The 11,790-nt window shown below is 46.7% G+C and overlaps 5 protein-coding genes across 5 annotated transcripts; 4 read left to right on the plus strand and 1 right to left on the minus strand.

Annotated features, from left to right (window-relative positions):
• Nucleotides 1–337: 337 nt before the first annotated feature.
• V1508DRAFT_225310 (Tim10/DDP family zinc finger-domain-containing protein) lies at nucleotides 338–1,238 on the plus strand. Its single transcript, XM_066936283.1, has 5 exons — nucleotides 338–621; nucleotides 707–790; nucleotides 848–852; nucleotides 904–953; nucleotides 1,011–1,238. Exons 1-5 carry the CDS (start codon nucleotides 516–518, stop codon nucleotides 1,033–1,035), a joined length of 270 nt encoding a protein of 89 aa, XP_066794172.1. The 5' UTR covers nucleotides 338–515; the 3' UTR covers nucleotides 1,036–1,238.
• A 359-nt stretch (nucleotides 1,239–1,597) lies between these two features.
• Nucleotides 1,598–2,323, plus strand: V1508DRAFT_405739 (aspartic peptidase domain-containing protein; the record flags this gene model as incomplete). The annotated part of the gene is made up of 2 exons (XM_066938716.1): nucleotides 1,598–2,198; nucleotides 2,244–2,323. The coding sequence occupies 2 exons, from the start codon at nucleotides 1,598–1,600 to the stop codon at nucleotides 2,321–2,323; spliced, it is 681 nt and encodes a 226-aa protein (XP_066794173.1).
• Nucleotides 2,324–3,601: 1,278 nt separating this feature from the next.
• V1508DRAFT_399139 (uncharacterized protein) lies at nucleotides 3,602–4,233 on the minus strand (the record flags this gene model as incomplete). Its single annotated transcript, XM_066938246.1, has 2 exons — nucleotides 3,602–4,174; nucleotides 4,231–4,233. 2 exons carry the CDS (start codon nucleotides 4,231–4,233, stop codon nucleotides 3,602–3,604), a joined length of 576 nt encoding a protein of 191 aa, XP_066794174.1.
• Nucleotides 4,234–5,845: 1,612 nt separating this feature from the next.
• Nucleotides 5,846–8,371, plus strand: V1508DRAFT_399140 (sulfate transporter family-domain-containing protein; the record flags this gene model as incomplete). Its single annotated transcript, XM_066938247.1, has 1 exon — nucleotides 5,846–8,371. One exon carries the CDS (start codon nucleotides 5,846–5,848, stop codon nucleotides 8,369–8,371), a length of 2,526 nt encoding a protein of 841 aa, XP_066794175.1.
• A 2,779-nt stretch (nucleotides 8,372–11,150) lies between these two features.
• Nucleotides 11,151–11,573, plus strand: V1508DRAFT_358429 (uncharacterized protein; the record flags this gene model as incomplete). The annotated part of the gene is made up of 1 exon (XM_066937061.1): nucleotides 11,151–11,573. A coding segment is annotated over one exon (423 nt), but the record flags the coding sequence as incomplete, so codon positions are not given.
• Nucleotides 11,574–11,790: the final 217 nt, after the last annotated feature.

An 11,790-nucleotide genomic window follows, 5' to 3' on the forward strand; every position in this document is an offset into this window, starting at 1 on the left:
GCAACTTTTGTCGGAACGCTATTAATGCTGAACGATCGTTCTGAGATCCCTCTTGTACCGCAATAATGTAGTAAAATCAGAATTTCAACATCAGTCATTTCTATTATGAATGATCACTATCCGCTGGAGATTCAACTAGTAGTCTGTCAGACGAGGCGAGGATCCGTCTTATCAGGCGGCAGTTTATGCACCAGTCGCGACTGTAATATTCACAAATTGTGTCGAACTAAAACATTTATTCCGTCAATGGCGGTTCGCTCGTTTGCATTTGTATAAAGTACTCGACGAATAGACGAAGCAAATGTACTTACCTTCTAAATCCTCTGGTAAAGCAACCTTTGCCAGTAAAATTGACTCCATAATGCCGGAAGTTTCACGGTGTCATCGATGCAGTGATACTCAAGGCGCGTACGCCATTAACCGCCAAAGGTATTTGACATCCTGAGGCCACTCTAGACATCGAGCCACATTCAATCTCACGAATCAGTCGCATTTACTATTTCTGAAGCCTACAAATGAGTCAGATAAGCAAAAACGACATTTCGCAGCTCGACGAGGCGTCGCAGGTCGAATTATTGAAATTCGTCGAATCTGAGAATGCCAAAGCCAAATTGCAATCCAGTATGTAACGTTACGACAACTCAAACACGATCTGAATCTCATGGGGATTGGGGGTTGGAAGTACTAATGGGATGTGGACTTATAGGTATTCATATGTTCACTGACATGTGCTTTAAGAAATGTGTGCCGACTATTACTATGGGCAGCGTGAGTCCTGCAGAGTCGACTTGTATGTCATCTGATTATCATATATTTCTAAGGAACTTTAGCTAACTCTTTGGTATAGGTCTCGTATGTTAAGATTAGGCGTACAAAATGAATTGCGAACTAACATATATACAGACTAACTGCGTTGATCGGTTCTTGGATACTAATATATTTGTCGTCAATAAGTAAGTCGCGTTCTTCTTTATCCAGGGTCGAGTCTAACAACTGTTTCAAAAATATAGGATCTCGAAGTCTATGCAGAAGTAATCGCCTAGCAGGATCTCCTGCCAATCAAAATCTCAAATCAATCTACTTTGTAAATATAAGAATGTATATAGTTGATTAACATCGAGTTGTGGACTTATGATTCAAAGATTGGGTTCCACTTATGCAATCTATAATTTGGGCTCGGCGGGTATAAAAATTAGCGGCCGAACTACGCAGATATCATAAAATTCTTTCTATGCAAGATCCTAGAGGGAACTGATATTGCATTCAACCATTGTAATTGACAACTACAATATAGACTAGTATGTCTAATTTTTATTAAAAGCTGATATTGAGAATCGCGGACTATTAAGCCGAGACAGTATTATTCAAAAAGTATCGGACGATGGCCTCAAGTCATGGCCTTACTTGTTAGTTAGTTCTTACTGTTGGCTGACTTGTCGAGCTCATTTCTTCAGGGGCTACTGCGGTTTTTTTTTTCAGAAACAAGTGTACACGCGAAATGGTAGACGTTCCGCGCCCATGACGTCGCCAAGTGGAAAACACCTCACCTCAGTGTACCAAATACTTAGACGTCAGGACATTCGAAGTATGGAGTAACATGCCGCGACATTATCTCCGTTCGCCATCACGGCCGCCTGCTGGTCACACGTGGATGATAGTACTGCTGTTATGTCTCCTGCTCGATCTCGTACACACGCAAAATGACGATGCACCGCTTCAATACCGACAAAAAGACAAGACAGTGCTACTGCCAATTGAGGCAGTGTATCGCGCACGGAGATCACGTCTAGTCAAAGAGTTCGACGTGCTGGTCGAGTCCGCGCCGGTCGAGTCCACTTTCGCGACGCCGTACAACGATCGCTGGAAGTTTGCGTATCTGGCCAATATCACGATCGGCACTCCACCACAGACAGTCGCGCTGCAACTTGACTCAAAGGGTTTGGAGATTTGGGTTCAGTCTTCCGCGAATCCGGGATGTAGAAACACAGACCTTGAGTTCTGCACCATTTCAAAGGTTTACAACCGTTTAACGTCGACGACTGCCAACACTACGAGACTTCAAGGCACACTGCTGTACGACGATAGCACGTACGCCCGTGTACTTGCCGTCCAAGATGTCGCCACGATCGGAGATAAGCAGGTCCCGTCGTTGATTTTCGGGGTCTCAACCGAGTCGACTGCGATATACGGCCGATTGGGTAAGTGGTCGCGTGCTAAGTTTGATTGCTTCTAACCGCTCATAGGACTGGGACGGTCAGAGAAGACAGGTGGTGCGAAGCCGCATACATTGCAGAATATAATGCTTGATTATGGTCAGTTTTAATGTTGCTTCAATCGTGCCGAGAATATGAGTAGTAATGTGATAAGGATTGATCAACTTGACTGCGTATTCATTATGGTTGGTATTCATAATTTTAGATAAATTAGATGCCCCAGCTACTAATACATATTCAGGCTCGACGATCACGAGACTTCCACAGGTGCTGTTCTTTTCGGTGGCGTTGACAAATCAAAGTTCGAAGGAGAGTTGATCAACGTCGATATTGTCCAGATTGCCAAAAACATTCCGAGCAGTTACTATATTGAAGTTGCGACAATCGTCGTCAATGTCGGCGGCAAACGATCTGCAGTTCTCGGCAAGAACGAGAGGTTCGCCGTAGCACTTGATCCCACCACCTCATGGTCGTTTTTGCCGTTCTACCTCGGCTTGCGAATAGCGACGAAAATCGGCGGAACAAAGTATAACGAAAATCTAGGCGCTTTCATGATTGATTGTGAAAGATGGCTGTCGCACGACGTTGTGGAATTTGAGTTTACTGGGGTCAAAATCTCGGTGATGTTGAAGCAGTTGGTGAGTAAAGTCGGCGATTCGGAAGATGGAAAACCGATTTGCGCGTTGGCATTTACTGCTATGCGGCCTAGAAGGGGTATGAGTTTTATTTGGCCTGACTGTTGCTGGAGTCTTTAGATGCTAAGTTTGAGCAGGACAAGTAATTCACTCCTTGGAGTATTTCATCGGTGACTCGGTCTTGAGGTCCGCATACATCGTTTACGGTATGTCCGTTGTTCTGATGACTACTGTCGAAATATAATGCTAACACAGCTAGATTCGCAAAACAAGGTGGTATCAATAGCAAAGCGCGCATCGAATGGCAAATTGCCAGACATATATGCATTGAACTCTACCGGCGTCCCAGCGGGTCTTATAGGCCAACCAGAAACGCCGCTCGCAACGACAGGGTCGATCGTATCAAAATCGTATCCTGACAGTACTACTTTCCTGACGTTTAAATTCGTGGTGGGCTTTGTAGTCGTGCTGATACTCGTCTTCAAAGTCCGGGCGATCTACAAACTTTGCAGAAAAAACGTCGCTTCAATGCCGGCGACAGATCTATGGCACGCGAGCCTTCCAAAGCGTCATTGATTCGACATTTTCCTAGTTGGTTGCAACTAAATATACGGGGTTTGGCATTTGCATGTGAATTGGGGGCGTTTTATTGTCTTCGGGGCATTCCAGCTGTGTTTGACTGCGGACCGTGGGTTGGTGTAACTACTTGCGTGAATAACACGGTACCAAACTAAATATTTGCAAGCAAAACCTTTAAGCAGTCCGTTCGATCAAATGCAGGCCACTTCCCGTCTTGACAATACCGCTCATTTCACCAACGTTCAACGCAAATGCGGCATCCTCAAACTCTGTCTGCATCTCGCCCTTGCCAAAATATCCCAAATCGCCACCTTTTCGCGCAGAACTACAATCGGATTCCGTGAGGGCTAACTCCGCCAGCGTGGCCTCACCGTTCCTGATTCGAGACTCTAACGCCGATAAGATTGTAAAAGCGTCGTGCTCAGACCGAGTAATATATTTTTCCTTCCAAGATGACGGCCGACGACTACCTGAATGTTTAATCAAGAGATGCGAACACCGGATTTTGCTTCGTTGGTTTGTGCCGGAGGCAGCGCCTGACGGGAGAATGTAGGAGTGATTTGTCGCCATGTAGACTTTTAGTTGCTCTGCATCTGTGCCGAGAGGGGGTTCCCATGTTGATTCATAGGTGGCTGTGTTGAAGTAGTATGGGATGCTGTGGGAGCGGGATAGCCGAACTTCCCAAGATGGCGGAAGCCCTGTGGATGGTGTTAATGGGTGAAGAATCGTTGCGGTTGACAGTGTTGTCTTTAAATTCCTACGTTAACTACGATTTGCTATGAGGGAGTGCGTTGACGACTTACCATATTGAATTTGCTGATAAAAGAAATTATATGACAACGAGTTCAATAGCAATCGGGATTCCGATTCGGATCGTCCTAATATTGACTAGGCAATCTCTAAAAATAATATCGACAACACGAGTATACGATCCAGTTTCCCTATGGTGTTTCGAAATAGATGATGGTTGGCGTTGTTTGGGTTGATCGATTCCCCTGGTGCGGACGTTTGTGAGGCCGACGCGAAAAAGTACCCCCAACCCACCTCACCAACCCAGCACATTCTTGCTTGCCGGTCCCCGCAAACCTTGAGCCTGTTGCCGGCCAATTGCGGCTGCCATCTCACTCAGGTCACTACTGACCAAATGAGAGCAATATGGAATGTTGCTTTCATAAATACTCTATCCATTAAAAATATGTAGCTGAGGATGTTATCAGTGCATCATGGTCGTGCCAGTTATGGCATATCCATGCAGTTTACTTCCTCCGCATTTAGTACAATACCCTTTTATTTCTTAAACTACAAGACCCTTAAATCTGTGTGTGGGTGACTATAGTGGTTAAGGCGATGATGCTGGCAGTGGTTAAGGAAGCTGTTCTGCATCTTTTATTCGGTTGGCCGAAAATGTCAACCATAGGTATGAATTCCATAGTTATTGGGGTTAGGGTTATACACCATTGTCGGGACTAACGTATAATCACCAGTGTGGAATCGGCGCTATCTCGCACTTTGGCGCCACGCTGTCAGGGGCGTGCCTGGATATGCCAACACGAGGCGTCTGCGTATATGTGTGCATGCGAGTTGGACAGTTGGTCGGCTGTTCCGAGTACGAGGCGGAATGCATGCCAACCAGCAGACTTCGCGATCAACTAGCCTGCTTGGGGCATAGCCTCATGCGGCCGAACCATTGGCTTGTAGCCGACACGGGTCCGTGACTGATTCCCTCAAGTAATATGTTACAAAATTACAGAAAAGAAAGCAAAAATATTGTGTGTTGTGGAATGCGGCTTCTAATTATCAGATAGGATAATACAGGCAGTACGGAACAGTTGTCGCTAATATCTTATCGAGAATCGGGTACGGAATTTTGTATCGAGAATCGGTTGCAATATACCTTACCCAACAGCTGGAGCAAAGTCACCGGGTCAGAGCGCGGAGCCTCCTCCCTTCTTTGGGACTTTGATGTGGCTGCGGGAGTGCCGGCGGTCTGCCGCACTTTTTTTTTAGCGCAAATGTTAGTTGATAGACATATTGGTCCAGCTGATAGGCATTTTCCTTCGCAGATCTTCCTCGGAAATTGGTACAAATAGTTACATAAGTTATAGGATATATGTCGGACGTTGTATTTGTCCTTTTCGGTCATAAAAAGAGAAATTGTTGCGTATCGTGGGCAAATTAGCAGCTATGATTAGCGAGTAAGCTCGGTAAGCCGGCACACTCAGTACGTATGAGAATTTCGATTATGACTCGCCTTGCCCGCACTTGCTCGTGCCCGCACGCTCCCTGGACAGACAAAACCCCATCACTCCACTCCAGCCAGTAGTAGACAAGTACAATAGAGATCGTGGCTGCAGAGTCCTCTCTCCTCTCTCACTTCTTCTACGCTCCTCCCAATCCACCTCTCTCGCATCAATAATCATGAAAGAGAAGGGATACAACTCAGATGAGCGCCACATAGCGACTTCGCCAGAAGATCGCGCGTGTCTGCTGTCGCCGGACGCGGTCTCGCTGCGCTCAACGTCTGCGACACCTGGGCTCTCGTTCTTCCGCAATCGCCTGTTCTCCTTCGGTTCGAACAGCGTAGAGCCAGCATCCGACGCGCACGATTATTCCACAGCCGGTATAGAGGCAGCTTCTGCGACATCGCAGTACACTGTCCTCGACGAGGCATCAGCATCAGAAACATCAACAATCCTGGGTGCTCCACACAGAAACCAGTCCGCGGCCGGGGCCCATCTACATTCGCGACATCACAACCACTTGACAGGCCAGTACGGCGCCCTGACATCATCTGCCTCGCTCTCGTCATGCGCGTCCCAAGTCCCGGCACAGCTGGAAGTCGAGTCACCCGATCCTCGACTCTTTTCTGACAGTCGCAATGATCGCTTCAAGGCCAAGGCGAAATACTATTTGAGATACTATTTCCCTATCTTGACTTGGCTGCCAAGTTATCCAGTCAAGGCCGTGCTGGCCACAGACATTTTAGCCGGCCTCACAATTGCTAGTTTCAACATGCCATTGTCGCTGTCGTATGCGCGGACGCTGTGTTATGTCCCTGAGAGATATGGTCTACTGGGCTTTGCATTCCCACAGCTAGTATACGCTTTCATGAGTACTGTGCCATGTATGATCACTGGTCCCGAGCCTGGTGCGTCTGTTATGGTTGGCCAGGCAATTACGCCGTACATATTTGCAGGCAATCCAAGTCCGGAGGAGGTTGAAGAGAGAGCGATTATCTACGTTGCCCTGATCACGGCTGTTCATATGATCGTGTTTATGATAATGGGCTTTTTCCGACTTGGATTCTTGGACGCGTTGCTGTCGGCTGGTTTGTTAAGAGGATTTCTTGCCGCCGTCGGTATCGTGCTGACCATGGACACCCTTATCCCTGCTCTCGGCCTTTCGCAGTTGGCCATAGACACCGGAGTTAGCACGCAGCCAGCAGCAATGAAGCTTGCTTTCATCATTACGCATCTTCCCCAGGCTCACGGCTTGAGCGCGGCAGTGTCGTTCATCTCCTTCGGTATCATTATTTTCATGAGATGGTTTCGATCAAAGTATGCGAAGAAGTACAGATTCCTTGTGTACATTCCCGACATTCTCATGATCATTATCTTCACGACTATCATGACCTGGAAGCTCCGATGGGACCAGCAGGGTCTTGCCATTGTCGGCCAAGTTGATCGTCCGAACATTGAAATGATGTCGCCCCTGAAGAAGACCACTTTCAGCATGTTCATGGATATCCTCACTTCCGGCGTCATAATCGCGCTGCTTGGTTTCTTCCAGACAGCCGTTGTCGCGAAAAATATCTACCCCGATCCGCCAACGGATCCTCGTTACGCGCCGCCAAAAAATCCGACACCATCAACTAACCGCGAGCTTGTAGCTCTTGGTTTCGCGAACTTGCTGGGAATGTTTATGTTCGCCTTACCGTCGATTGGTGGCTACGGCCGAAGCAAAGCTAATAAGATCGCCGGAGCGCGTACTCAGCTCTCGTCAATTGTCTTCGCACTCTCGACCATCATCGTCACTTTCGGCATGCTTCAGGGTATCTATTACCTCCCACGCGCGACCCTAGCCGCCGTCCTCGGTCTGATCTGTCTCGCACTGTTGGAAGATGCACCAGGCGACATCATCTACTACTTTCGCATTCACGCATGGGCTGACCTCGCGATGGTCTGCCTCGTCATTGGCGTCACGTTGGCCGTCTCTCTCCAGCTCGGCGTCACCATTGGCATCGGCATTTCCGTCATCCAAATTCTGCGCCACGCAACCAAGCCCCGGATCCAAGTCCTCGCGCGGGTGCCCGGCACTGCAAACACTTTTCGTAACGCCGACCGTCCGTCGCACGATGTGTCTGAAACCGATCTCGGCACGCTCGAGCACGTTCCTGGCGTGCTGTTGGTCAGAATCCCGGAACCTCTGATGTTTGCGAACACATCTGCGCTCGAGCAGCGGTTGCGCAGGTTGGAGCGATACGGCACTATGAAGATGCACCCGTCGCTTCCGGCTATGCGACGTGGGGAGCAGCATGTTATTATGGACCTCGCGGGCATGTCTGATTGCGATACTACCGCGGTCAAAGTCCTGTGCTCCATCGTCGCGACATATAGGGCAAAGGGTAAGTATGTGCTGTTTGCACGGCTAGTGGGCGACAGAAAGGTCTCGAAGCTATTCAAACGCGCGGGATTGAACAGGTTGCTCTCATACAACGGTCACCGGCCTGCGTATTACCCAACCATAGAGGAGGCGTTAGAAGCTCTTGACGAGTGCGTATTCGAAACACCAGGGGCCTGGGTCGAAGAGGACGATGTTTCGGAGTCAGAAGAAAAGGAAAAGGCTTTTGACGAAGATGATTTAGTCGAGGGCGTCGGCGAATCTGAGACAGAAGTTGGAAGTGTCGATAACGAAAAAGTCATCATGAAGAGTGAAATGGTTTAACTATTTTTATAATGGTTATTATCATTTTTAAATTTGGGCACGGGTTGTAAATATGTATTATTCCGGTTCTGGTATAAATTTTAGTTTGTCGTTGCATGGAAGAGGTATATAGGGGTTACATTTCTTATTACAGCTATACACATTATAATTCATAATTATCTATTTCATTTCTTTTAGTCTTGATTTATGTCGTATTTGGTTCGGGTGGTGGGGATGGTTATCATTTATGTCTCATTTTTGACTTTTTTATGTATGTCATATATCACTGGTTGAGCTGATGATCCTGATTTAATGCATTGTTGCGTCGGTAGTCTCAAAATTCACGTACTGCCCACATATACAGGCCTTATTGACTGGCGGTTGGACATTGTGTTAGCATGAATTTACGGATCTCACACCTCATCTATTCGCGCAATATACAACGGTGTACAAAGTCCTACTTTCATATATAACTTATGTAGCTTAGGAACAGAAACAAAATCTCCCTCTCTTTTGTTATGGTGACTAAAAGTTAGTCCCGACAATCGTACCATGCCCTCAACCATATTGCCATCACAACTTTTTGAATAACACCACCGGATTTGTGGCTATAAGGCTCAAACTAAAGTTATCTACTACTTGTGTTGTAAAACCTAGATAAACATAAATTTTAGCTTCCCAATTGAAAATTGGTGGAATGTTTGTTCAATGAAAACGGGTGTACATAACTATGGGAGACGAAAAATTTTGGCCGCGACATATTACCCTACCTTTTATGTATTACCCTGCGGTTCCTAATTAGGCTAGCGCAACTGCCTCATCCTAATGGGGAAATAGTTAAGGGTTTCCGGGAGGATCTTGATGGGAGGGCGGCAACGTTTGCAGTTAAGTAGTACAAGTCGCATCGCAGACTTCCAGAGAGCTTCGAGCCTGTCTGAGAGATACTGTAGCCTTTGTGCGGTTCGACATGTGGCGCTTCATTGTCTTTGTTATATGTTCGGTTTGCTTGTCTAATTAGGAAGTATTGAAGCGTGCAAGTTTTGACCTTGATGGGTTCTACGACACAGGAGGAATTTGTCGAAGCTGTGTCCTCTTGTGTGGAACGGCATGAGAACCACGTATTTGACGCTGCTCTTCAAGCTTTGAGAATAAGGGCGACTTTCACGTCGACTTTTCTTCTCGACAATGATATTTCAGTGGAGGCCATGATTTACAAAAACGGGCTGCGATACTTCTTAGCATATTCCACCTTACGTTTCATGCACGACGAGACAATGCGAGGCCTGACAGTTAAGCCACGGTCGCTTTGAGTTGCGCAAGATCTAAGAACGTAAACTTGAGCGCGATCCTTCACCGTAAGACAATGTTACATATCACTCGCACAGTGACAGCATCAACCGGTGCTTATCGCTAACATTTTATCCTGTTTAGTCTCGAAAGAAGTCGTTGACTGTCAGGGAGAGCTTCACATCCCGTTGTCTAAGGTGTACAGATCTATAACGACATTATATGAGCACAACGGCCATATATATGACCGAAGAGGCACGAAACCATATCAAAGCCCAAAAGCGCCTTGTCCCACGACAAATATAGCACAATTTGACAAATGGATACCGAACCGGAATTTGAGAAGACAGACTTACACACAATCACAAGGCAACAAGTGTATAACTTCTGGCTGAAGAGTGGCAAACGATGTTAGGTCTGCCAGGTCCTCGTGGCTGACCATTGTGGATTCCAGTTAATTGAGGGACCCTAAGAACCTGGAGTTTCGTTGGCCTTCGTAACCGCCTTTTATAACGATCAGAAGAGTATAAACGTGCCACAGTGACGGAAGCGTGGACTCCGCATTTGGTACAAACAAACACGGATACGAGCTATACTGCGTCTTCACTGGTACGACCTAGTATCTCTACCGTTGTCCTACCTTTCCATGAAGAAGGCAAGAGGGGACGCAGACTGCCGCAGTGATTCACAGCGTTACGAAATGCTGGCTTGAAGCCAAATACTGTTCATACTGACAAAGATTTTGCGGGTTAGTACCTTAATTTCATAGTGATACTCGAGAGATTCAAAACTAACGGTAAGTGGTAGAAGTGACAGCCGTCAGTATAGCGTTCCGAACTTTTGTGGAAATGTGTAGAACACTCTAGCCTACGATCAAGAACATTTCATGAAGCAGTTAATGGTGCCGACGGAGATAAATGGATGCAAGCATCTGAGGATGAGATAAAGTCACTAAAGGAAAATCAAACCTGGATGCTGGTTCCAAGAAGTCAAGCGAAAGGAAGGAGGGTTCTAACAAATAAATGGGTGTTTAGAACCAAAACGGATTCCTCGGGAAACCTCCAACGAAGAAAGGCGCGGCTAGTGGTGCGTGGCTATGAACAAGAAATCGGACAGGATTATAACCAAACCTTTGCGTCTCTGGTAAAGGCCGCAACATGGTGACTATTGATCGCGATGCTACTTACCAATGGATGGTTTTGCCACCAAATGGACGTCGTGACAGCATTTCTTTACGGAAACCTAAAGGAGCTGATTTATATGGAACAACCAGAAGGTTTCAACGAAGGAGAAGACATGATATGTCAGCTACGCCGTACACTCTATGGATTAAAGCAGTCGCCGAGAGAGTGGTACGGCAGATTTGTCGAAGCATTAACGAGCCGATGATTCCAAGTTTCTCAAAGTGATCCGTGCATGTTCATTAAGCACGAGTTAATTGTGGTACTCTATGTCGATGATTTACTGATATTCGGTAAAGAAATCACTCATATCGATGAGCTGAAGCAAACCCACTGTAAAGGTCCATTTATGTCTTGTCACTGGAGATCAGCCAGCTATTGCAAAGTTAATGTGCCTAAAGGGTCATAATGCAAGAAGGCCATGTCGGTTTTGCTTTATCGAGGGTGTCGTTGCCTTTAACAAGCAGAACTATTATCCCTTCCTCTCTCTACAGCCAGATGCAAAAGGCATTCGCCAGCTCAATATGCGGTCCAATATGAAAGAAGACGTAGAACTCTGCCATCAGCTACAAGACAAATGTACGTACAAGGCGTTGGGAATTTCTGGCCGATCCCCTTTGGTTGATGTGCCAACATTGTACTGGCCTCAATCATTTCCTGTAGACGTTATGCACCTTCTTCTAGAAGGAATCGTGCCGCGAACGTTTGATATATGGGTTGAAGTTGGCAAGCAAAAGAAGTGCTGCGGAACCTGAGCCACTAGGGTTTGGATCAGCAAAAACTGCCTGTGGACGGCTTGGCCGGCCTAGGCACAGATATTAAAAAGTGTTCTCCTGAAGTTCCAGCCGCATTAGCGCGATGTCCAGAGGACGTCTATTATTGAAATATGCGATATTGATTGGTAGAGCACAGTGGAAGTAAGCTCGATTAGAACTTTTAAATAGAAGGAAAAAGGGTTGCTGGATGTCCGTA

This window comes from Lipomyces doorenjongii (assembly GCF_038497915.1).
Source record: "Lipomyces doorenjongii strain NRRL Y-27504 unplaced genomic scaffold V1508scaffold_50, whole genome shotgun sequence".
Taxonomy (NCBI): Eukaryota; Fungi; Ascomycota; class Lipomycetes; order Lipomycetales; family Lipomycetaceae; genus Lipomyces; species Lipomyces doorenjongii.

Coding starts and splice junctions, on each gene's coding strand:
- V1508DRAFT_225310 (XM_066936283.1), top strand. CDS start 516: ATGAGTCAGATAAGCAAAAACGACATTTCGCAGCTCGACGAGGCGTCG. Junction 622..706: donor CAAAGCCAAATTGCAATCCA/GTATGTAACGTT, acceptor GTGGACTTATAG/GTATTCATATGTTCACTGAC. Junction 954..1,010: donor AATATATTTGTCGTCAATAA/GTAAGTCGCGTT, acceptor TCAAAAATATAG/GATCTCGAAGTCTATGCAGA.